This window comes from Nyctibius grandis, chromosome 4 (genome assembly GCF_013368605.1).
Source record: "Nyctibius grandis isolate bNycGra1 chromosome 4, bNycGra1.pri, whole genome shotgun sequence".
Lineage (NCBI taxonomy): Eukaryota > Metazoa > Chordata > Aves > Nyctibiiformes > Nyctibiidae > Nyctibius > Nyctibius grandis.
This window is the reverse complement of record NC_090661.1, coordinates 46,202,618-46,227,422: the sequence shown is the minus strand read 5'-3', so window position 1 is coordinate 46,227,422 and position 24,805 is coordinate 46,202,618. Positions and strand designations below refer to the sequence as shown.

Genomic DNA, 24,805 nt, shown 5'->3' with positions numbered 1-24,805 from the left:
GCTGCGGGGCTGGGAGGTGGGAGGCGCGCAGCCCCCGCCACGAGGTGTCGGAGGCTCCCGGGCTGCGCTGTGGGGCGGAGGCCGCCCCCTCACGGCCAGCGCGGAAGGGTTAATGGCCAACCATTCGACCGGTGGCACGTTCCATTCCCCCCGCGGGGTAATTCCTCCTCCCTCCGTCGCGGCGGCTCTCTTCGCCCCGCAGACACAGAGCGCAGCGCCGGCGGCGTGCTCATTCACACCCTGCGCTCCGGGGTGGGTGGTAGGGCCCACGCGGCGCCGCGCCGGCGGGGGGCCCGGCCCACCTCTCCGCCCTTTTGGCCCTCCCCACCGCGCTGGGTTGTGGTAGGGCCCGCTCCGCCCCTCGCCCCCCCTCCCCCCCCCCCCCCCCCCCCCCCCCCCTCGGCGGCGGCGCGGGTGGTGCGTCCCGGCAGCAGCCGCGTCCCGGCCGGCGCCCGCCCCCTCCGCCTTGTCATTGATGTTGTTGTTTTTGTCGCAGGAGCCGGAGGCGAGGCCGGGGCCGCCGCCGCCGCCTGGGGCCGCCGCAGCAGCAAGCAGCGGGGCTCGGGCCGGCGCCAGGCATGTCGGTGTGCGGGGAGGCGGTGGGCGCCGGCTCCCTGCCCAGCGAGCTGGTGGTCCACATCTTCTCCTTCCTGGCGGGCCCCGACCGGCTGCGGGCCTCGGCCGCCTGCTCGCACTGGCGGGAGTGCCTCTTCTACCCGGCCCTTTGGCCGCGCCTCCGCCTCAGCCTCCGCGTCTCGCCGGCCGAGCGCCCGCGCGTCGAGTTCCTCATGCGCAAGTGCGGCTGGTTCGTCCGTGAGCTCCGCGTACAGTTCGCCGCCGACAACTACCCCAGCGGCGGAGGGGGGGCGGCGGTGGCGGCGGCGGTGGCGGGTGAGGGCGCCGCGGCGGCGGGCGACGGGGAGGCGCCGCCGCTATGCCCGCGCTGGCTCGACCTGCTGAGGACCTACCTGGAGCTGGTGCTGTGCGTCCTGAGCAGCGTCCGTAACAACAGGTACGGCCGCCGGAGAGGGCCGCGCCGAGCCCGGCGGGAGCCTGAGGGGAGGTGGCGGGCGCGGGCCCGCGGGGGTGCCGGGGGAGCGGGCGGAGCCCCGGAGCTCTCCGAGACGCGCGGAGCCGGGATCCGGCCGTCCCGTCCGCTTCCGCGGGCGGGAGCGACGCCCGGAGCCGGCAACGGCGCCAGTGGGTGCTCCGCGCCGTCCGGTTCCCGCCGGGGCTGCGCCTCTGGAGCCCGGCGGCGGGGGCAGAGGCGAGAGCCGCACAGCCGTCCCGGGTAACCCGGTGGGTGTTCCTGCGGCTGCGAATCGAGCAGAAACGGAGGCGCGCTGCTTCAAGCTGCCTAATTTTTATGGTATTCTGTAGTTTGATGGAGAATATAAGTGCAGATGCGTAGCTGGGAAGCGGCTAGTCAAACAGAGCTGCGATAATAAAAACTTGTTCATTCTTTCGAAGGATGGGAGAGTGCAGCTCAAGCGGAGCAAGTGGGAGCTGGGGGTTTGAATTTGGTGCCTATCAAGGCATCTTTCTCACTTTAAAACATTAACTTCACTAGGGACAGGCTTTAGACCTCTTATACATGACTGAAAAAAAAATTAATGTCATGAGAAATTAGTAGGGGGGTTAAAGTTGCAGCACTGATGTTTTTCTGGAGGGAGAAGGATGGAGTACTGCCCCGATAACGTACTTTCCCCTTTCCAGCTATGAGGGGTTTTGCCGTTGAAAAGCTGGGCTTTCGTGCTGAGATTTGACTCAGTTTTAACTAGGAGGAGGTTTTTATGTTTGTTTATTGAAAAAAATACTTTAAACGTAGGACTTTATTGACGAAACTGAACTTAAGTGATAGAAATCTTTTCCTGTGGTTTGGACTTAAGATATGTTTAGATCCTGCTTTTTCACAGACTTACTTTGGCAGGTTAGATAATTTCCTCAGGTTGGAGTTCTTTAAAATGAAAATACTTGCATTCTTTTTACCGTGTGTGGGTGTGATCAAAATAAATACCTTTAAAAAAAGATGATAATCAGATATACTAATAGGTGGCCTCTAGTCAGCACCTAGAACAGGAAAACAAGGATGTTACAGTTAGGTTATGATGTGTTTGGAAAGCCATGCAGATTTTAGGATAGGAAATGGTTAACATTATTTCCCCTCTGTGTGCGTATAGCTTCACCTAGGAAGAAAAAATTGCTGCAAGTATTTCAGGGTATCTTTAGGATGAATTAAACCTTGTGGATGGCCTTTGGAAAACTGTCTGCAACTGGATCATGGCCTGGTCACCGCCCCTCTTTGATTCCGGAGGGATTAGAGTAATTTGAGGCCTTCCTTGCTGCTTTATTTTGAATTGTAGCAAGAGAGCTTTAAATGTAATTCCTCGTTGATTTGAGATGAATGCAAATGTGGTGTGTGAAGTCTCACTTTCAGTTCCTCTGCTCTGTTGTGCCCAGCAGGTACCTCTGTGGTGCAGCTGCGATGGTTGGGAGTTACAAACCTTACTCCCGAAAACGGCTCTCTGGTCCCAGCTCACCTTTATCTTAATTTATTTGGTTCTTGCCCTATGAATCCTCGGTGTGCAAATCACGATCATCTGTCTTGTTCGGTCTTCTCTTGCCTTTAAGGAGCTTTCACTTAACTGCTGAATCTTTGGGAAATCCAGCTAATGTCATAAGTGGAAAAAATGTGGAAGCGACGTTAGTGATTATCTGATCTGAGACAAGTATCACTACACGGACTTGGAATTTTAAAATAAATAGTATCTGCAGGAGATGTTGCCTGTGGGTTTTGTTGGAAAGACTAGAAGCCTTTTTTTTTTTTTCTCCTCTGACTAAAATATGAGGTTGTCAAAATCAAATGTGTTGTGAGAAGGCTTTTGGTACACTTTTTCCTTTGAAAAAGATTTGTGCCCGGTGGCCTTATCTGAAATTTGTACAAGGACGCTTGCTTTCTAAAGTTCTTTTTGCAGATTCTGTATGCACAGCGTGGCTCAGGACTGCAGTAAAATACTATGTAGAAGTAGTTGTTTCTACAGTACCTGTTCTCTGGTAGATGAGTATAATTTTGGTGGCAAGCCAGAGGTGAAAAGTTACCAACCTTGACGGGATTTTTGCATTACTGTACTTTCTTGCTGTCTTCAAATAATTTGCATGCTGCTCTTTTGTTTTGAAATGAGTAATGTATGACTGGAGAACACAGGGTACCTGGTTATTACAGCAGGCTGTTTTTTTTATGAGCATTGAAAAATTGGGGGGGGGGTGTTACATTAAACACTTGACCTTTTATTCAGATTTACTTCCTAAATACACTCCTTTTTTCCCTTGAACAGACAAGGTTTTTAGTTTATTTTGATGTATTTTTTTTTCTTGCAAGGTAACTACCGATAACCAATGTAGAACATTGTTTTTTAGCTCTTTAAGAAGAAATCTGAGATTTAAATGAGGTAGAAAGGAGCATTAACATAGCCAAATTGCTGCTTAGTTCTTGGTGTGTCTAAACCAGAGGCGTTGTCACCTGCCTGATGATTAGTTTTGTCTAAGGAATGACCGCAGTCCAGTCATTTTATTTCTCTGCTTCTGTTTATTTATCTGTAACTCAAGGATAATTAATAATTCCTTCTTGTGTTTGCCGTATGCCATTGTACATGGGATAGCTATTGTAATTTCCAAAATAATGGAAACGGCAGCGTTTTGAACTTCTCCAGTGGCTGAATCACTGCAAATGCATTCCTTTTGGAATTAAGTTTAAAACAGGATGGTTCTTTCATAACTCCTGTCAGCCCTTATGATAGCTTTTTGGCAGAGAAGTTCAAAGAACTTCCATCTTATACTTTAGAACTGGGGAGGAGGAAGTCTATTTTGTGAAATGGTATGCTGTTTCTTAACTGTGTAATCTTGTGTAGGCTTTAAAATCTATTATTAAACAGTGCAGTAACAACCCCCCTCCTTGCAGGAAAAAAAAAAAGTACTTTAGATGGCTCTAGAATTCCTTGAGGATTTACAATACCACAGGACCTAAGAAAAGTAATGACTAAAAGTAGTGCAATTTCTAGATGCTCTCTTGGGTAGACGAGAATGATATGTATTTTTGCTAATAAAAGCATTTTCTCTACAACATAAAATTGCCAATTTCTAAGCAAACCTGCATGTTAAGTCTCTAGAAAAATATTTCAGAGTGACCTTTGCTAATTCAGATGGAATTGAGGAAATAACTACTTGTCTGCAACTTGGTTTAAAAACAGCTGATAATATTCCGACAAGTATTACTGCTGGCAACCAGTTATCCAAAAAGGTACGTTCTGAGTCTGTCTCATATTTGAAGTAGAGCTCAAGTCACCATAAACTTTATTTTGTGGGTGGCAGCATATTACTCCCAAAATATTGCTTTAATAGTGCTGGGACCATGATGAGCTCTAAAAATCTATAATTCATTTAATTAAAAGTTACTAAAGTAGTGTTTGTAGTGATCTGTAACTTTTCCATAAGCTGTTATGTTTATGACAGTAAAGAAGCAAAATAACAAAGTATATTATTGTTTAAACAGTTGATGTTCTAGTTCCTATTAAAAAAAAAAAGGGGAGGTGGCATAATGATCTGTAGCAGCATCAAGAGGGACGAGTTGTTTCTTACTGGCTCTTAAAGAGATCCTAATAATCTGCACCTTCTCAAATTGATCTTTCAAATCTAAGTTCTGGAAAGCAGGTGGGAGGGCGACAAACTTTCTGTGAATCATTTCAGTGCATACAGCAGCTAATAAGCAACTGCAAATCGTTCAGTAGGGAAAGTCTGTGTTCTTTTATGTAACTCTGAAATCCCAAAGTATGATCTCTCCTCTAGCTGCTTACAAAGGAAGATAGGAAGGTAGTGATTTCCCCCCCACCACCCCTTTCCTCTGCAGTATGTTAATTTGTGTGACTTGTTTGATCTTTGCTGTGGAAAGAAAAATGCAGTTTATAGTAAAACTGTGGTATCTTGGTGAAGTATGGCATCTATCTTGGAGCTGCCAAAAATTGGTGAATCGTTCAAAACAGTAGGCTGCATCTGTATTTGAGGTTTTCTAATGACTCTACTGGTCTGAGCAGGCAGCTGAAACTGGCAAAAACTAGTATAGTAATACAATATGTGCCTGACCATTTTTTTCACATTGAACGTAAGCAAGGCCATTTTGTTCTTTTTTCATTGGGTGTTCAAAAAGACCGGCCAAAACTGAAGACGGAGCCTAGTAAGAAGCTTATTACTTTTATCGTGCTTTTTGAGCTAGTGGAAGATAAATGGTTTAGAAATCCCTCCAAACACACGTTCTTCCCCAGCCGTCTGTATGGTAGTACATAGAATTAGGATGCCGTTATGACTTTTAGCAAAAGATGATAATTAACTTCTGAATAATTTTAACTAAATAGCAATCACTTTACTAACTCTCTAAAATAAAGATGAGATGTGAGCTGAATGCCATAGAGATCATATGACACTGCAAATAGTAGCAAAAATCTAATACTAGGTTGAACTGTGATCAGATCTATTGATGGTAATAACTGTGCTGTGAATGGAAAAATATTGGATGTTTTCATTGCTTAAGTTTTGGGGTGGAAAACTTTTCCGTGCGTCTCTGTAGCACATGAAGTGGCAAATAGATGTAGTAAAAATGTGGGGGAAACTAGTAAATAGTGTTTCATGTGTCCTGTAGTTCGATGGCTCTAAAATTAATACCTGCCTACAGTAGCAGTCACTGGGGGTATGAGTAGCACAAAATAAGACCTGCATGTGATGCGAATATGCAGGTGATTCAAAGTTGTTCAGAAGACTGGTTTTTGTCTCTCAGCTCTCAGAATTAAATCACTGAGATCAGAAGATAAAAGCTTAATTATAGCATTGGCTGTGAACAGTGCCTTTCACACCAGGTGGTTTCTGCCGCTTTCCGTGCCATACCATACTCTCTCTTACAGCTTTTGCGGAAGGAAGAGCCCAAAACACTCTCAGTGGTGGTGCCAGTGTCTTTGGATTTCCCTGCCAAGTTTATTCTTCAGTATGATCAGGCATTGTCTTAGTCAGATTTATAGAATATTGAGCATGTGGTCGGGGCTCAGTTTATATTAACGTATCATCAGTCCAGTAGTCATGTATTTAAAAGACTAAATATTAAATTGTTAGAATTTCTGAAACAGTTGTAAAATTTAGGTATTTTGCTCCAGTATTTGTCTGACTCGATATGAAGCTTGCAGATCTTGCCGTTAAGTTGTTGTTCACCTATAGAAGAAAAGGAGCAGGTGCAACAGTGGATAGATTTCAGGAGACTAGTGTACAGTTATTGAATACAGGAACTCCAAAACAGGTGAACTACGACTTGTGGTAGATACCAATTCATACTTAAAAAATGTAAAACTTGACTACTTGATACTTCCCCTCCTCTTGGTAGAGTATCAGCTTGTACTGTGGAGGTAGTGAACTGGCACCAGAGCTTCCCAGTGCTTTGAGCATTGTAATTGTATTGCATTTTCCTCAAAGCTGATCTGAAATATTAGCATACAGTTTGTAAGCCAGTAGAAATAAGAATCTATGTAACTCACTTAATTGTCAGCTACAGGTTAATTGGCATCTACTGGTTAAGATGAATTTAACTCATGTATCCATTTGTGATGAAACTGGAGTTTCTGCCATGTTAATTATCGAGTGCAGACTAGTCCTTGCATGTTAGGAGTAAATCTAATTTACGGCATGTATAAATAAAAAAAATGTTGACCTGAAACTTAGTTAAAAAAATAAAAATCTTAAAAGTAAATGCCACACAGCTACTCTAAAACTGCAGTCATTTTCATATCTCTTGCTTGATCTTTTTTAGCAATAGAAAAGGTGCAAGTCAGAGAAATAAACTGTACTAGGGAAAGGAAAACTGACTGCTTAGCACACAGAGTCATGTCCAGCATAAACTTAGAGGTTCTTCCTTCACTTTTTTTTAGGTATCCCTTCTAAAAATTAAAATTATATGTCATGGTGGACCACTAATCCTCTTCTGGTCACTGATGGGAAATATTAGAGCAGCTTCCCCTACTTTGATAGAACAGAAATCAGACACTGATTAGGGTGTGGGGAGCTTTCGCTTTTCCTGTCTGAGACCTTGTCTTGCCTTGATTGAGGCAGGTTTGGGCTCCCATTTGTAACCCTGCTGCAGTATGTAAGTGCTCAGACAGGGTTGTTTGTGGTCACATTCTACTTGGGCAATAAATGCATTGTTACATGTTAAAAAGAATAGGTATTTGATGTCTTCATCTGTGACACTTAACACTTATGTTCCAAGGATTAAAAAGTGCATGAAAGCACTGCTGAAAGTTTTCTTTAGGCGCTGGCCTGCTGAAAATACTCCTGTGGTGACTGAAACCTGGCATTTGCTTTTACAGCTGGATTCAGCAGTTCATGTAGTCCTCTTCCCCTTTATACTTCAGTCTCGTTTTTTGTAGTTCCATATGTGCCTGTGTTCCAGAACAGTAGGATGTTTCCCAAAACAGACTACATGTTCCATGTAATAATGCGTTCTTATTGCCTGTGTTTGTCTTATCCAGAATGATTCCTCACAGTGTTTTAATTTTATGTACAGATTCCTTTTTATTTTGTCGTTTCATAGGAACCTCCAGAAGTTAAGTCTCTTTGGGGATATAAGCATTCTGCAGCAACATGGAAGTATATCAAATACATACCTCGGCAAGGTTGACCCTGATGGCAAGAAGATTAAGCAGTAAGTTATATTTGTAAATTATCAAATACATTAAAATACTAAAAATGGATAACAGAACACAGATTTTCATGCCTGAAATACATGACTGAGAAAGCTTTAAGTTTTTTAATAGGATTGGAATCTAAATTCTTAAATTGAGTTGATTTCTGTTCCTACTATTTACATGAAGTATTCTGGTTTTGTGGCTTTTTTCCCCCCTGTCTCAGCAAGGTGAGAATCCTTTCTTTCCTCTTTTCATTGTGTTCTAGAAACAATATTATGTTAATGGCACAAAAAAGGGAGGAGGGATGGGGGATTGTTAGCAGCACCTCTACTATTGCAGTATATGAAAAAGTTGGAAAAGGAAGTAATCTATCTGTTATATTTCACAGGAATTGAGGACATGTAGCAAGTAAACTTGAAAGAGGACATAAATATAAACAACTTATTTCAAGTTGCATCTCAAAACTAGGTTATGTATTTGCAGAATTCCTGGAAGATCATAGCGCGCAATGTGCTTGTTTAGGTCCGAGGTGTGTTTTACCTTGCCATAATTACATTACGGTACGGTCCTTGAATGCTTGTAATCAAAATAGCTAGTTCTTCTTCTTTGGAAAAGGTTAAATACAAAGTAAAAAGCTACTGACTTCTGGAATAAATTACCACAGAGGAAGCTATGATAAGTTAACTATTTTAGCAGTTCTGCTAAAACTTTCCGTGTAGATAAAACCTGAATACCATTCAACAAGGCCAAGTGCAAGGTCCTGCATGTGGGTCGGGGCAATCCCAAGCACAAATACAGGCTGGTCGGAGAATGGATTGAGAGCAGTCCTGAGGAGAAGGACTTGGGGATGATGGTTGACGAGAAGGTCAACATGAGCCGGCAGTGCGTGCTTGCAGCCCAGAAGGCCAACCGCATCCTGGGCCGCATCAAAAGAAGCGTGGCCAGCAGGTTGAGGGAGGTGATTCTGCCCCTCTACTCCGCTCTCGTGAGACCCCACCTAGAGTACTGCGTTCAGCGCTAGGGCCCACAACATAAGAAGGACATGGAGCTGTTGGAGCGAGTGCAGAGGAGGGCCACGAAGATGATCAGAGGGCTGGAGCACCTCTGCGATGAAGACAGGCTGAGAGAGTTGGGGCTGTTCAGCCTGGAGAAGAGAAGGCTCCAGAGAGACCTCATAGCAGCCTTCCAGTATCTGAAGGGGGCCTACAGGAAAGCTGGAGAGGGGCTTTTTACAAGGGCAAATAGTGACAGGATGAGGGGGAATGGTTTTAAACTGAAAGAGGGTAAATTTAGGTTAGATATGAGGAAGAAATTCTTTACTGTGGGGTGGGGAGACACTGGAACAGATTGCCCAGAGAAGTTGTGGCTGCCCCCTCCCTGGCAGTGTTTAAGGCCAGGTTGGATGGGGCTTTGAGCAGCCTGGTCTAGAGGAAAGGTGTCCCTGCCTGTGGCAGGGAGGTTGGAACTAGATGTTCTTTAAGGTCCCTTTCAACCCGAACCATTCTATGATTTTAATTTGTGTCAGTTTAAACATCTTTCTCCCAGTAGCTTGGAAGTAGAATAAGTACAGCCACTGTAGATCTTTACTGTTATTTTTTAGAGTGGTTTTAGAACTAGTGTAGGTATATTTTCAGATCAGTGTATGTATGTGAACACAACCGTCTAACTAAATGTTTGGTCCTGACTTAAATTTGCAAAACAATGCAAATACAGACGTGTGTCACATACTGTGTCTTTGTCATCCCTTATGCTTAGAATGCAGAACTTAGAGCAGTTTGGGATTCTATTTAACATGTGTACTGTAGTGCTGCCTGCAGGTAAAAGGCTGATTCAGTAAAAACTCCTTTTTTTCCATATCCGTTGTTGTGAAAACATAAATATACACTCAAATCTTTGCCAAGGGGCTTGAAGAGAGTCATCTAAGCTGATATTTACTCAGCTGAGTGCATGGTTAAACATTTCTTCAAATAAATAACAAAAGTATGCACTTTTCAGAGCCATAAACCATTCAAAACTCTATCTAATTTGAAGTTAGTCTTTTAGGTGAATATCAACCTTTGCACGTTTTGGAATGAGCAAATAAATGCTGCCTCTTTTTTGTTTTGTTGGTTTTGGTGGGGTTTTTTTGTTTTGTTTTTTGTTTTTCTAAAATAAAACAATGTATTTGGGACCTGCTAGTCCTTTTCTAAATTAAAGGAAAGCTGGCAGTGTTTTATTTGGTGTTCTCAAGTTCATCAGCACTAGCAGCAGATTTACTTCAGGAAGTAAATCTTCATGGCTCCTTGGTCTTGTCTTTTGCACTTGGGGTTTGCATCAGTTAAGTTGCAAAACATGGATACCAATACCTAACACTGAAAGATACTGAGCAACCTTTGGAGACAGCATTATTGGTAGTTGAGGATTTTTGGAACCTGTGTGGTGATAAACCTTACTAGCTGTTTCAGGAACTTCCTGCAATTAAAGCACTCAGGGAGGAAAATGTGACACTTGCTTAAGTCTGTAGCATTGAGCTGGTTGTAACAGACTGTGGGTGAAATCTCAGCTAGTGCAGAACCACTAGGATGCTCCCCCAGGTTAAGACTAAGGCTTGTTCTGAGGGAGAGGCGGCTTTGGACTCTGTTTTCAAAAATACGCTTTTGCAATGATCAGCATGGGTTTGTAATGCTTGTTTTTTCTGCATAGCATATGTGTCTCTGGTTACTTTCTAAAATTCTCTTTACAACTTAGTTCATTACTGTTGGGAAGCTCAGCGTAAACAATACATTTGTCTTGAGTTGAACAAAGGGTTGTTGTTTAAAATTTTGACTTTCTGAAATCTGCTTCCCGTGATTGATCTGTGTGGTTCAGATAGTTTGGTTTCCAAAAGAACCAGTTTAGCCTCTGTTATTAAACAAAACATTTTGATTGATAGTTTTTAATTAAACAAATGGGCTCCATGTGGACCTTAGTAATATGTTTGTTTCCTGTCCAGGGCCATCGATGTGCTTCAGTACTGGTCACGACTGGTTTTTGGGCTTAAACAGTAACTCAGCCTGTCTAGTCAGGCTTTGGTCTGTCCTCTGGCTGAAAGCGCCGTTTGGGGCATTAATTGTGAAAGTAATTTATTTTGAGTTTTTAATTTTTAAAATAGTTTGCTCCAATATGATCATTTTTAGGTTTCAGGTTGATGGTGAACATCCCATACTTACTGCTTACAGGGAGCAAAGGGGACTGATGAAGTACACTTGTTAAGGCATCACTGCGTTATGTTGCTCTCTTGCATGTGCTGAGCTCTGCTTCTGTTTTGTGTTACACTCACTAAACCATGCTTAAACTTTAGTTTTATAAGTGAGCTTTAAGATAACTGTGTGTAAGCTAGGATAAATGTTGTACTACATGCTAGGCAGTTGAAGTAAAAGTTAATATGATAATAAAGTAGGTGTTAATTCCTAAGAATTCACTTAATGTGTCTAAATTTCTAGAACACAGTTCAAAGTATTTTTGTAAACTCCAGTTAAATGCAGTCTGTTTGTGAAAAATAGGATGTACATAAGAATTCGCAGGGCGGGAAAGACCCCCATTGGGATGTTTGAAAAATTTATTTGAAATATGTTAAAACCAATGGCCTGTGGTTTATATGGTGCTTCCTGTCTGGCCTTATATAAAGCAGGTATTAAAAACAATCCAAAAGTGATCACTGTTAAATATTCTCTATTGACATGTTTGATCTCCTTTTATTAAATTGGCAAAGAACTGAGGAAGATGTTCTTAAGGCCTACAGGTTAGTAGACTGTTAGCACAGATCTAAATGCTTTGATGCTTACACTAAAAAGTTCATGTGTAGATAGCATTAAATAGTATCTCTCTCTTAAAAGTTTAGTGCAATTCCCATAAGGGAGGAGAAGACCCACCCTACAGCTGAAGAGTTCTGTATGATATTGCTTTTCATTAAATTGTGTGAGTACTAGACAGTACTCTTCTAAGTTTAGGTGTTTAAGTTGTATCAGAAGCACAATTTAAACGGATTTTTAGTGCAGTGAGGTATACAGATGGTAGTGTTCTACTGAGCATCTCAAAATTGATTTGTCATCTTTTCAATTGTTTTGTAAAATATTACAAGCACTAATTAAGATTGACTACTTGGACTACTACAAAATTAATTCTACTATTGCTGCAACCGTTACACCACCTTTCATAGATGCGTGTGGTGAGACAGAGGAGGGAAGATTGTTCACTGGAAGAAATTAGAGAGGTTCCTGTGGTAGAACCTTTTTCTTTGGGGGATTGTTAGAGAATCTGCCTTCAATTTAAGCATTGGCAGAAATAATTACGAAACAAACATTGCCAGGATCAAACAGGGCTCAGCTGAACTGTAAAAGAATTTAGGAATAAAATAGCAAAACTACACTATCCGTGACTCTTGATCTGTTGTTTAAAACTGTTTAATTTGTGTTGCAGTTGCCAGTCCTTAGTTTAAAAAAAAATATTCGGAGAAGATCTGGAAGAAGTGAAGTCTTTAAACCTATGACTATACTAGGCAAAACCTTGGGAACTATTCTGAGGTGTGTAATAGATAAATACAATAACCACACCAACTTTGCTACTTAGAAAGAGAAGTCAGGCCTTGCAAGCCCAGTACGTTCTTAGGAGAAGGAAGAAAGCACGTGCAGGCAAGGGAGAGGATGAGTAAGGATTTTCAGAGGGAGAGGAGGAATAAGGATTGCTCTCTTAACTTTGTTACAACAGAAAGATTATGAGGCATCAAAGGTAGTAGGTGACAGGTTCAGAGCAAGCAAGAAGAAGGGAATTGCACTGCAGAGATCTTTATTATTGGATGTTACAGTTGCTAAACACTTGGCTCAAAGAGGAACCTGGATAAATTTGTAAAAGTGAGCTCCCTGAGGGTTACTGGATACAGAAAGCCACTTCTGGGTCAGGGGGTCCGAGTTACAGATTTTTGGAAACTAAAGAGATATTTGAGAAATATCCCTATGTGCTTTCCTTGTTCTGTCGCACTTCTTAAGGTGTTAGTGTTTCTCTGCTGTCAGTCAGGATACTGGGCTAAATAAGCCTTTAATTTTGTCTGGACATTATCTCAATTAAAGATATGTGGATGAGAATAATAACTTACTAGCATTGTTTTGCTTAGATGTATAAAGTATACAGATACTCATAACGATAAAGAAAAAAAGTGTTCTGCACAAAACATTACATGATTCGAGGCACAAAGTTTTCTGCTAATTTTTTACTGGAGGTGTTTACATCTTATTTATTGGCATTTCATGGAACTATCATAGCCTGGCTCAACTGCTTCCCTTAAATGCTGATCTTCCCTTCTGGCTGACCAGGGTTTGAGATCAAACACTCATCTACACGTGTCCTAAAATGTATATGCTCAAAGAATACTTGTCATTTGGGCAGGAGGACTCTTTTGGGCCTTAGCAGCTGTGGGATGAAGACTGGAAAAATGTTTTTTTTTGAGGAAGTTTGTAGAGTTTTGACTGTACTATTTGAATTTAGTATTCAAAATCGTATCTTAAAATACTTTTGTTGCCTTCTTGAATTAAATATCTAACTTAAAGAACATCCCTTAATTAAAAAAATAAAGGCGTAGGAGAGGTGGGATGCATCAGAGTAAGTGCATGATACTCATGCAGCGTAATAAATGGCATCATCATCTGGCACTGATAATCTGAGATTGAAATGTTACCAGGTCCAAGTTGTTTTGGTAAAACTTGAACCTGTTGACACTTGAAAATCCAGTCAGCTATACATTTGGAATTATTTAAAGAATCCTCTTCTTACGTGTTTGCTCTTTACACTTTATTGAGCAAAGTCAAGCAGGTAGTTTCAGATTATTCTAATTTACGCTCAAAGTCAATTTTCTGCAACCTTTCATTGAAAATGACTTTTTTTCCCATATTGAATTTGCAGTTCTAGAGAGGTTAGCAAATATGAAAAGCTGTTTTTAAAAACAAGAGCTGTGTTTTAAAAACATTACAGGTTTTCTTATTTGCATAACCTTAAAATGTATGTGGGAGGGTGTTAAAGACATGCTGGAAAATGTATGAAATGAAGGTTTATAGTGTACGACTGTTTTTGAAAGACCAAGTACATAATTTTTCTCAAGATAGTTTACAATTTTAACCTTTTAAGTGTAGTGAAGGTTAAATCTCTGGAGGAGATCTGCAGAGTCAGGTTCTAACATTTGTAGTTCACAAGAACTGTAAAAATAGCACCTTCCTGCAGATTAAGGCCATAAATGAAAGAATAATTCTTGAATTAAAAAATAGAATGGTATGCAATTGGTAAGACTAAACCATGTTTAATAGGATCATTGTCTGTTTTGTTTACTTACAGAATCCAACAACTGTTTGAAGAGATATTAGGCAATAGCAGGCAATTGAAATGGTTGTCTTGTGGGTTTATGCTGCAAATAGTAACTCCCACATCATTGTCCTCCTTATCAAACCCCATAGCCAACACCATGGAACATCTGAGCTTATTGGACAACCACATCCCTGGTAATACCACTCTTATCACTGCGGTTGAATTGGAGCGCTTTGTGAACCTGCGTTCGCTCGCTTTGGATTTCTGTGATTTTACAGCTGAAATGGCAAGAGTCCTGGCTGACAGCAACCATGTGCCTTTGCATCGACTGTCTCTCCTGGTCCACAGTGTTTCCATAATGCACAAGTCATTGGACAGCATGCCAGAAGATGAGAATTGGAAGGCGCTGACTCGCAATAGCACTAATCTTCGAGTCTATATAATGGCTTTTGATGTCAAGAGTGATGATATGTTAAGGATTCTTAAGCCCAGTATCCCCCTAGAGAGGATTCACTTTGACAGCTACATCACTTGTGTTTCAGGGGCTGTTGTTGACCTCATAACCAGGCAGTATGACAAGTTCCTCACTCATTTTATACTAATGAATGATGTGATAGATATGTCTGGCTTCCCAGATCTCAGTGACAACCGGAATGAAGATCCACTTGTCCTGTTAGCCTGGAGGTGCACAAGACTGTCTCTCTTAGCTGTTCATGGTAGGTAATACATTGCATGGGCATAGACGTGACTTTGAAATACTTCCAACACTTGGATCTTTCCAATCATAATGTGTTTTAGTGGAGTGGTGTTCAAAAGCCTGCTGCACGGTTGTTAATGCACGCTGTTGTACCTTATACTGGTATTTTTGTGTTTGAAAATATAAAGTGTTTATTGTGTATGAGTTCTGAACATACTTGTAGCTTACTAACTTACATTGAGAAGTCACATGGGATTTTATTAGACTGCTCACAGAAACGTGGTTAACTAAGAAGTGACCATTCCAGAAGGCTTATCCTGAAAGTGGTCTGCACTGTGCAAGTTCCACCAAGTGGCTGGTTATGTGAATGTGAACACTGAAAACATTTGCTGTTTTACTGTGAGCTTGTGTGCTGGTAAGATTAGATTGTTGTGGTTCCTGTTTGTAAGTAACATGGGTTCAGTGCCCCAAGGCTGAGGGGAGGAAGTCTGTTACCAGTTTGGTAAGACTTTACCAGCAGATGAAGGCTGAAAAATATAATGTGGAGGAGGTTGCCTCACTGAATGCATTGGTTTCACCAGTAATACCAGATGTAGGTTTATCCCACCTATTTGTTTGCCATATAATTGCAAATTTAAAAAAGTGTGCATTTATATTCAACTCTGTCATCAGTACAGTACTTGCTAGAAGTTACAGTTGTTTGGTAAATTTTAAAGCAACTGAAATAATACAGAATAGTTTGTTTTGTTTGTGCTGGAATCAGCTTACCAAGACCAAGTTTGCCGATGCATGAAGGAGTTAAGTCATGACTCTGTATTGTGTTGCTTAAGAATGAATGTCGGTTTCCTCAGGCTGCTTGGGGGAGTAAATCTCCAGTCATTCAGCACAGAGACCTTCAGCAGTAAAGGTGGTAGGTACATTTAGATTTCCATTGGTTGAAATCAAGGTCCTGCTGTATTTGCTAGAAAAAGCTTTTCCACTGTCTTCTGATGAAAAATCATAGTGGGGGAAAAAAAAATCAGTTCAGCTGTCTCTCCTTTATAGTTTCCAGGTCTGACGGATTTTGGGTACTGGCACATGACCGTACCACTCTAAATGTGGATTTTAGCAGTTTCTTTTAACATTTGGATACAAATTTGAGGACCTTTTTTTTTAAAAAAAAAAAAACAATGTGTTACCTTAAATTGTCCTCCAACTACTGGGAAGTCCCCTAATGTATTATCTAAACTTAAAAACATGGCAAAATATCTGAACGTAAGCTAGCGTAAGTATCATTTAATGTCAGCACATGTCTATTCAGTAGAAGGTATTAGTCTGTGCAGAGCATTGGGAAAGCAAATGCCTTCTACAGTTCTGCCTAGCAAATGGTTGTTGCTGCATCTTCTTTCTTTGGAGAGATGCTGTGTATGCCTGGGGGAGAGAATGGCCAAATATCACCCTTGCTCTGATGTTAGGATTCAGATTCTTTCCCCTTCTTTTCTCCCCTACTTGCAGCAGAAGCTAGCTAAGCTGCTTATAAATGTCTCCTGATCTCTTTTAAGCTGTGAATATGACTTCTCTGGTACTATAGTGTAAGCATCTTTCTTCTAGAGTAGCAACTGTGAGAAGAACATGACTAGGAAGAAAGATCTAGAATGCTGTGATGCTTCAGCACAGCGTCTTAGCATCACGCTTGTATTTTCTGAGGTTTACCAAATAATGGTTTCTGGCTCTACTTGTCGTATTCTTCATGATGCTATCAAACGTCCTTCAGGAAAAAAACAGTGGTTTTGTTTAAGGTGCCATAATTCACTTAAATATAAAGTGCTCAGGTTTCTTCTCCTGTCTCCTGAAGAGGTTATTCTTCAGTTTCTAATACTTCTCAGGCTTTTTTGGTTTTCCCCCTTTTGCTATTAGATTGCTCTGAAAAAGGCTTTGATTTACATACAGTTTTGGCTGCCACTGTCATTAACCAAAAGAGAAGGGGGAAAACATAGCTGAAGGACACTCTTTTCTTTGGGTGCCTCGAGATTCTCTTCTGTCTTTTGTGGGAAATCATGTAATCTTTCAACCAAGATAGCATCTTCAGGAGCAGAGGAAAGCTGATTGAAGTATAGTAAATACATTCTTGCAGGATGAAGGAAGGGTGTGAAGAGTGTGTGGCCATTTGGGATGGGGACAGTCGGACAGTTGGAGTGGTGTGATCTGGCGCTGTGAATAAAAAGCACAGCCCCTTCATGGGGCCTGAAGCCTTTTTTTTTTTTCCCCCCTCTTTAAGGATACTTAAAGGATGTGGATTTTCAAGACTTTGTGTTGTAAACATATTGTGTTACCTATGAGATTCTCAGTTTTATTCTGTCCATGAGAAAAACTAAAGTTGAAATTTTTACTAGCAAGAAAAAACAAATTATGGTGTGCCCATGGTGAATAAGTTGTTCAATGGTACTTGTAGAGCAGTGATCATTCCCTGTTACCTCTGAATACTTAGCTGGGCAGAGGCTTTTTGGCTGCTGGAAGGTTACTGAGAAACTTCAGGCAAAAGTTTTGAAAGGAGAGTTAATTTAAAATGAGACTGAGAATAAGATGATTATTCTAGAGCATAGAGGGTCTGACCATGAAAAGTTATAGCAAAGCCATATGCCTGAACCACAAGGATGGTACAGGGGACTTAACTGCAGTTGTTTTTCCCTTTATTCTTGCACTTTCTGTCAAGGATTTCTTTAATAAGTTCCTGTACGATCAAGATAACTGGAAGGTATTGTGAGCTCCTTCAAATCCTGATCAGGGAGTGTCATCATACAGGTAGACTTTTCCATTTGGTTTAATGTCCTACGGCCTCATTGACAGCTTCGTCTTCTGCGGACAGTTGTGCTGGAGGTGAAATATCAGCAGATGAAAATTGTGGGAATTCATACATTCTTAGTGGTTAATATACCAGAAATGAGCCCTGCAGATGGGTGCAGGCTTCTTTGTTGAAAACCTACCCTGAGCAACATATTTACAGGAAACCGTAAGAGACAAACAGTAGGAAAAAGTACAAGAAAACAGAATGAAAAATTCCCCTTTTTTATTACTTTGACGTCAGTTTTCTTCAGTCTTTAACTAGCTGTCTTATTTTGATACATTATAATGGAGAGCATGTTAACTGCATTGTTGAAGACCAAACCACAGTTAGTTTTTATTTCTCAGCAGTTTAACTTTTGCAGTTCAAATACTGTGCAGACTGCAGCTTTACTTGGAATCTAAGTGAGCATCTCACCCAGAGGCATAGCACCTGTGAGAATGATGATGAAGGCAGAAATGAGCCTTTCCTTTTGCAGTGGGAGGGCTGAATTGTCAGAGCTCCCAATAAGGGAAGTTCCCAGGTCATCTGTGGTTTACACGTGAATAAGGAGGAGCTCAGCATTTGCCTTAGTCAGGGTACAGTTAGTTAACAAGTAACTGGGGAGTAGGTGTTTCTACAGTGGGCTGCCAATAAACACTTATGGGAAGAGAGGGAATCTTTATAATTATGTTTAATCTCGGAATAATAAGATACATGGTGTTTTTTGTTTGTTTGTTTGTTTTTCAGATTTCCTGCACAGGCTTCTGTTTTGTGTTTTGGTTTGTTGTTGTGTTTGGGGTTTGGTTTTTTTTTTCTAAGTCTACTTCTAATGCAACAAAAGCAAACTTCAAATGTCGTTTCTAGCACAAGCAGTTTTAAAACAGTCCTTTTATACATTTGCTTAAAATAATTGATTTACTTATTTTATTTATTTATACTACGAAGTAGATCACAGGAGGTTGGAAATTGTAGATATAACTTAACTTGGAGTAAAGAAGTCCATTTCTCTGCAAATGGTGAAAAAATTACATCTAGAAAAGCTTGAAAAACTACCTGAAATAGTTTTGATACTTCCTTATTCAGAATATAAAAATGGGGCTTTACTACTTGCAGCCAGGGGGGAAAAAAAGCTATACGGGGGGATTCTGCTAGATGGAAGATGACAAATAGGTTAGGAAGGATATTGAGATGCTCTGGTATTAAGTGCTTCAGCAAAAAAATGCCTTGTAGCAAAATGACAGAGCAATTTTCTTTTTTTTTTTTTCCCTTAGGTTACACAGTTTGGGCTCATAATCTTATTGCAATTGCTCGTCTTCGTGGCTCTGACCTGAAAGTTCTGGAAGTCACAGAAGAAAGCATTGATTTTGACCAAGGAGAACTGGCTGATCAGGATGTGGATCCAGTACACAATCTCATTGAGCAAGTATCTCTTGGATTGGGTCGACCTTGGCATGCAGTCATGGACATAGAGCTGCTCAGTGTCTTCACTGAGCCAACCCGTCACTTCTACAGAGAGATGCAAAGCTTCAGTGAAGGCATTTAGCTCCTTATTTACAATTCCTGTGGTTACATATGCAAGTAGGGTCCTATTATGTTTTTTCAGTAGCGTGAATTAACCCCTTTTGTGCTGTGTTTAATCAGTATTAGCTATATAGAATTATATATGTGTATTCTACTTCTTGATCAAAGAACGTAGTCGGGTATTGGTTTAGAAGCTGAAAGTGGCAGTGTTTAGGGTTTTCACGGTTAATGGACTTGTCTACCAAATCTTACAGAGAGACAGCCAAAGGCTGTCTGAGGTTGCCGGCTAACTTTACTTTTATTGAGTAACTGCATTTTTGAATGATTTTACTGTTATATCGGAGTTCTGTGCTCAGGAGCCAACTCTTTTTAATACCCATATCCATAGTCCAGTGGATTTCTGTGCTGTCATTGTGTGCTTGATCTGGTAGCATGCTACTTAATAGGCTTAAAGGAAGAGAAGCCTATCCAGGGCTGTTCACTGTAAGACTCCCGCCTTGCTTTATTTCACGTGCAGATTCTGAAGCATGACTTAGCGACCGCTCTTGGCTTTTCTTAGCTGTCAAGTGGCGGTGTGAAACACTAGCTTTTCAGGTACCTGCACTTACAGAATCACTCCGTAAGCTGTAGTCTTTTGGATTCTTTGCAAACTCCTCCTCGTTTATTCTCATGTTCTGTCATCTTCCTTAAAAGTTAGCTTTGGGCCAAAGTGTAAAAGAAAAAAAAAAAACCAAGAATGTGTACTCCGATGAGGTAAAAACGTGACAGTGAAGACTTCAATACAAAGGTATACACCTGCAAACAAACATTAGTCGTGAAATCCCTAGCAACCAAGTCACTGGATTTTCTCTGTCAGCGCCTGTGTCAGCTGCCAAAGAATAGATTAAAAACGAAGAAGTGCCCACATGCTGGCAGGGGCAGGCCAACTTCTGGCCAGCCAGATACTGCTAGATTGTAATATATAAGGTCGAATTTCGACCTGTGGTACACAGCTGTGCTGTGGCTCAGTCAGCAACCTCAGAACTCTTAACAAACATGCACCTGTTTCACTGTGAATAGTGAATGTAAAGGAAGGAAAGGAAACAAATACAAAGCTTGTTCTATCACAGGTATGAGCTGCTATGATGCATGAAGAACATTCCATGAAGTATGTTTTAAAATCTTGTTATATCTGAGAGGCTTTAAAAGCCGATTTAACTGTTTCAGGGCAACCGCGGTACAGACGTGGTCTCTGTGAGACTTCCACCTGACCCCAGTTTTAAGTGGTACGAATGTTGTGCATTTAATGTTTAAAGGACAGTCTGCAATAATAAAGTAAGTGGCCAACGTGGGTGCCCAGCAGTGCTGAGACCTGGCTGCTATATTGTAAGCTTTGGAAAACACAATTTATGCAACAGATGTCCAGATATGATTCTATTTATGGAAAAAGTTTATATGTGTTTTACAAATGGTTTTACCATCTTATATTAAAATGACCTTTTGACAGGTGTGCGCTGTTTTGTCTCCAGTGAGCACATACCATGCGGATTTTATATGTACATCAGTAGAGTGAATCCACTGGCACAGTGTGTGTATATGCCAGATGTGGTGAGATTTTATCTTATAAATGTGATCAGATAAAAAAAAAAAAACCTCCTGACAGAAAATGTAAGGAAACCAGCTGAATGTTTGAAATGATGACTGATGTTGTATGGTTTATGTTAAATGTATATTCTTTTAATCAATGAATAAAGCATTCAAAGTTGATTGCTGTATAAAATATTTTATTGTAACAGCATGAAGACTTCTAGAATTAAAACGCAACATCATTCATAAGCTGTGTATAACTGGTAGCTCCCACTGTGTTTAGGTCAACAAAAGAGTCTAAAATAAGTCTTACAGTAATTTTTTTTTAATTTGGCTGAATTTTGTCAACATTTTTTGGGGGGGTGGAGGAAAGGGAAGGATGCTTTGCTAAAGATCAGACTATCAGACCAGTTAGCACAAACAGTATCATGATATGACCTACTAGACTGATACAGTAAACTGTGGATTGTAGAATATAGAAGACTATTTTTGAGAAATTCCTGCATCCATTGCAATTGCTTAAATCAAAATCTAATGTGCTCAAGAAAAATGTGTAGTACTTCTTTGGTGTCCCACTATTAAATAGATTATGAATACCTGCAATGCTTCGGTTTCACGTTTTATCCGTACTCAAGAGTACGTAGCTGTGTATTCTGATTGGAAACTGCAAATGTCTGGTGAGCTGTCGAAGAGCTGCCAGGCCCGGCAATGGCTGATTGTGCTGTGAGAATTGTCAGAGTGGCTGTTCAGTGTGTGCGCGCCAAGCACAGATTTAATTTGAGATTCTGAACTTCATTTTATGACAGTCAAAACCGCTACCAAGTGTGAGAATTACACTGCTTGTTGTTTAAGCAGTCTCCTAGATCTTCTAGATTTGGTAAGCAAGATCATTTACCAACATACTGAAGAGATGCTGTGGGTAATAAGGTAAATACAATTACAGCTTTTCATATTCCAGTAAAGTGAAATATCGGGGCTTGGTCTCAGTGCTTTTCAGGGCTCAGCCTCAGGAGGGAGGTTTATGTAGCAGTTAAATCTGATAGGGATTGTTCAGCATCATCTGAACCTTAAATTTGGTCTTAAAGGGATCAAGATGTCTTTTTCTGTGCAACTTCCTGAAGCAAATGCATTGTCCTCTGGTTTAAACAGTTGCAGGACGTTAATTTTATCTCTGCAGACTTATGGGTTTCTATGGATAACGGCCTGACTGACTTAATGCAGTTGGGAAGTAACATGTTTACCTTTCTGTTATATAAACGTGTTTCTAGTCTAACCTATTTTCTGCTTTGTTTTTAATTAACTTCTCCTTATCTTACCTCTCAAGATTCAGGAGAAGGAGGCCACTTGACAATGGTAGAGATGTGTAGTCCTTTCACTTACTGCAGTTAATAGCCACAGCATTTGAAAATAGGCTGTGTCAGTGGATATCTGTTGTTAGTACTCCAGGTCTGATTTGCCATACAGTCTGAAGTTTACTCATTGAGTATGGTTTGTGTTCCAGGTATGAAGCTGAAAAAACAAACAGACTACTATAATCTTTCTCACTGTACAAGTATAGGGAGTCCAGGAAGGCACAGGTGTGTGGTGAAACCCACACCTTGAGCAGTGTTAGAGAAATAAACCTCTGATGATTGTTCCATTGTCTGAGAAATAAATAAAAGTTGGTTTTGTGGTTTGTTTGTATTTTTAGCAATAATCTCAATTAATGATACCAGGATGAAGGGACTCAAGCAGAAGCAATTTGAAATCAAGTGCTAGGAAACTAAGATAGTCCTGATGTGGAAAGTGCGCTTGTATTGGGAGCGGGGCCTTACAAACTGTGTGAAATTACTTTGAGTTTGCATAATCCAAAATGGGATTTTAAATTTTTTTTGGTGTTTCCTAAAGAGAGAGCAATGTCAAGTTAGCCTTGCTGCATTCTAGATTTAGCAGTAGGAACTTGGAACACAAGCCTTCAATTGTTAAAACTGGATTGCTTTGCTTTTTCTTTTGGAGGGGAACAGGGACTTCCCTGCATAGGCACTTGTATGACTCTTCTCAGTTAAACGTATCTATCTAAACACATCATACGGGTTACTACACCCTGCTTCCTATTGCATAAATCTGAACTTATTTGTAAATTGCTTGGCTATTACTGGGGGAAAAAGAAGTCTGAAATTATTCCATTCTCTCTGTGGGATGATCTAATCCGTACTTGCCCTGCATTATCCTAGTCCAGCTAACTTTTGTTTTGCCTGCGGCTTCCAGTATCATTGTGGGCACAGAGTAGATTGTTTTGGTGGAGGAAGAATTGGTTTTTGCAGACAGCTAACTTTTTGTAATTACAAGCTAGAAGAAATATTTAACCCACACAGAGAAAATACTGTATTTGTTCAGAAAATACACATTCGTAAGTAGTTTGCAACCCTTAAGGTGAGTTGAAAAAAAAAGTTCTTATGGTGGCAGTATTCTCAAACTAAAAAGACCTCTGTGCTATCCCCTGGTTCTGTGTACAGGGCCAAGTTGATAGTTGGCCATTCAGGTTATTCTAGGACTGATAGCAAGGGCAAGGGTAAAACTGAATAGTTTCTTCTAGAATCTGGTGAAGTCTTTCAGGCAAGCTCAGAGCCTTTACAAAGCCACTAATTGGCTAAAAATGATGCAACAGCTTGAATTAGGCTAAATAGCATTAAAACAATTTAACATGGATGATGCTTTAAAATGTCTGTTGTATTTGTCGGTGAATAGCTGAAGTACAAAGGCTTATCTAAATGCCTTTGAGGACTAAACTAGAAATAGAAAGGAGAATAAAGAAATTGCAAGAATGAGCCCTGGAAGAGTTCTGCAGCTGAAATAAGCCCATGTGGAAATAATGGCAGAAGCAGGAGTACAGAGCTGTGAAAGAAAAAGCTCCCTTGGCAGACTTGAGCTAAGTAATTACAAAAAAAGTGGGCTGGAGATTTTTTTGGTAACTTCTAATTATGGGGTGTGGTGGCTGTATTTATATTAAAGGCTGAAACTGGTGTGTGTGTGTGTGTGTGTACAGAGAATGGGGGGAACCGCAGTTGAACTGCCCACTGCTGCTACTGCAAGTGGGAACTTGTCTAAAACCTGTCTCCTCCTGTATCTTAAAGGGTCTTGTACCAAATGACTGCATTGTGAGTAATTAACATGGTTTTCAGGCTGAACCTAAACTGACAGAAGAGCCAACAGCTTCCAGCAGAAGTCTTTAGTTTGTACATAATCAGTGAAAATAGAGCCAGGCCCTGCCCAGATCTGGCATGGCACTGAAACGCCTGGGCCCGGGCTGCGGGTAGGTGCAGGGTGCCTGTTGCGATGGCCATTAGCACAAGGCAAGAAGCCAAGAGTAACCTCACGTGAAGAGGTGAACAAGACAACACGCTAAATACTTTTATAGGCACAAAATTATTACTGCTGCAGTTGGCCACTTATTTCTTCTGTTTTTGAAATCTGCTTTTTTTTGTGAAGCCTAGCACTCACTACAAAATGTGCATGGACACAATTCATGTTTAAAATTACATGCTTGTTTGGGTTTTTTAAATGTTTGCCACAGTAGCATGTTCTTCACCGCTTCTGTCACTTTTTTTTTTGCTAAGTATATTGGGTGTACTTGCTCCTGTGTTTGTTCTAGACAAGAAAGAAATTCTACCTTGCCTTGCAGTTTTAGTTACCTGTACTGGGTGTTAGGATGAGCATGCTTACAGAAATCTCCTGCCCCATCCTCTGTGGCCCTTTTGTTGAGAAAGCCTGAGTGCTCTCCAAAGTCAGAGTTGAAGGAGGTTTTTTTTTTAGTCCCACTCAGCTTCTTAAAATCTGAAGACAACCTGAATTCATGTTGAGACAGTAAAAAAACCCTAATCCTAGCTTGCTACAGACATGCATCTTCAAAGGCAAGGGTCAGGCGGTGCTGAAGCCTCACATAGTTATGATTCCTTCCTCTCATGTCATAAAAAAACCATATCGCCATCTTCAATAAAACACTACCCCCCCAATATCTGTTTTGAAGAGTGATGGATGCTCTACCTTTCCTATTCCCTCCCACTGGATGGGTAGGACAACTGCCACTTTGTAAAGCTTTGACAGATGAAAGATTACCTACGGGATCATTAACAGAGTATGTATGTAGTAGGGAATGATACTAATTCCTATTCACATCAACTACTTCTATAGTACCATGGTAACAGTGACATTGCC

General features: G+C 41.0%; 1 protein-coding gene across 1 annotated transcript; it reads left to right on the top strand.

Moving 5' to 3' along the window:
- The first annotated feature begins 486 nt into the window (after positions 1 to 486).
- On the top strand, positions 487 to 21,204 carry FBXO33 (F-box protein 33). Its single transcript, XM_068397652.1, has 4 exons — positions 487 to 1,012; positions 7,622 to 7,732; positions 14,055 to 14,740; positions 18,796 to 21,204. The coding sequence occupies exons 1-4, from the start codon at positions 579 to 581 to the stop codon at positions 19,065 to 19,067; spliced, it is 1,503 nt and encodes a 500-aa protein (XP_068253753.1). The 5' UTR covers positions 487 to 578; the 3' UTR covers positions 19,068 to 21,204.
- The last annotated feature ends 3,601 nt before the right edge of the window (positions 21,205 to 24,805 follow it).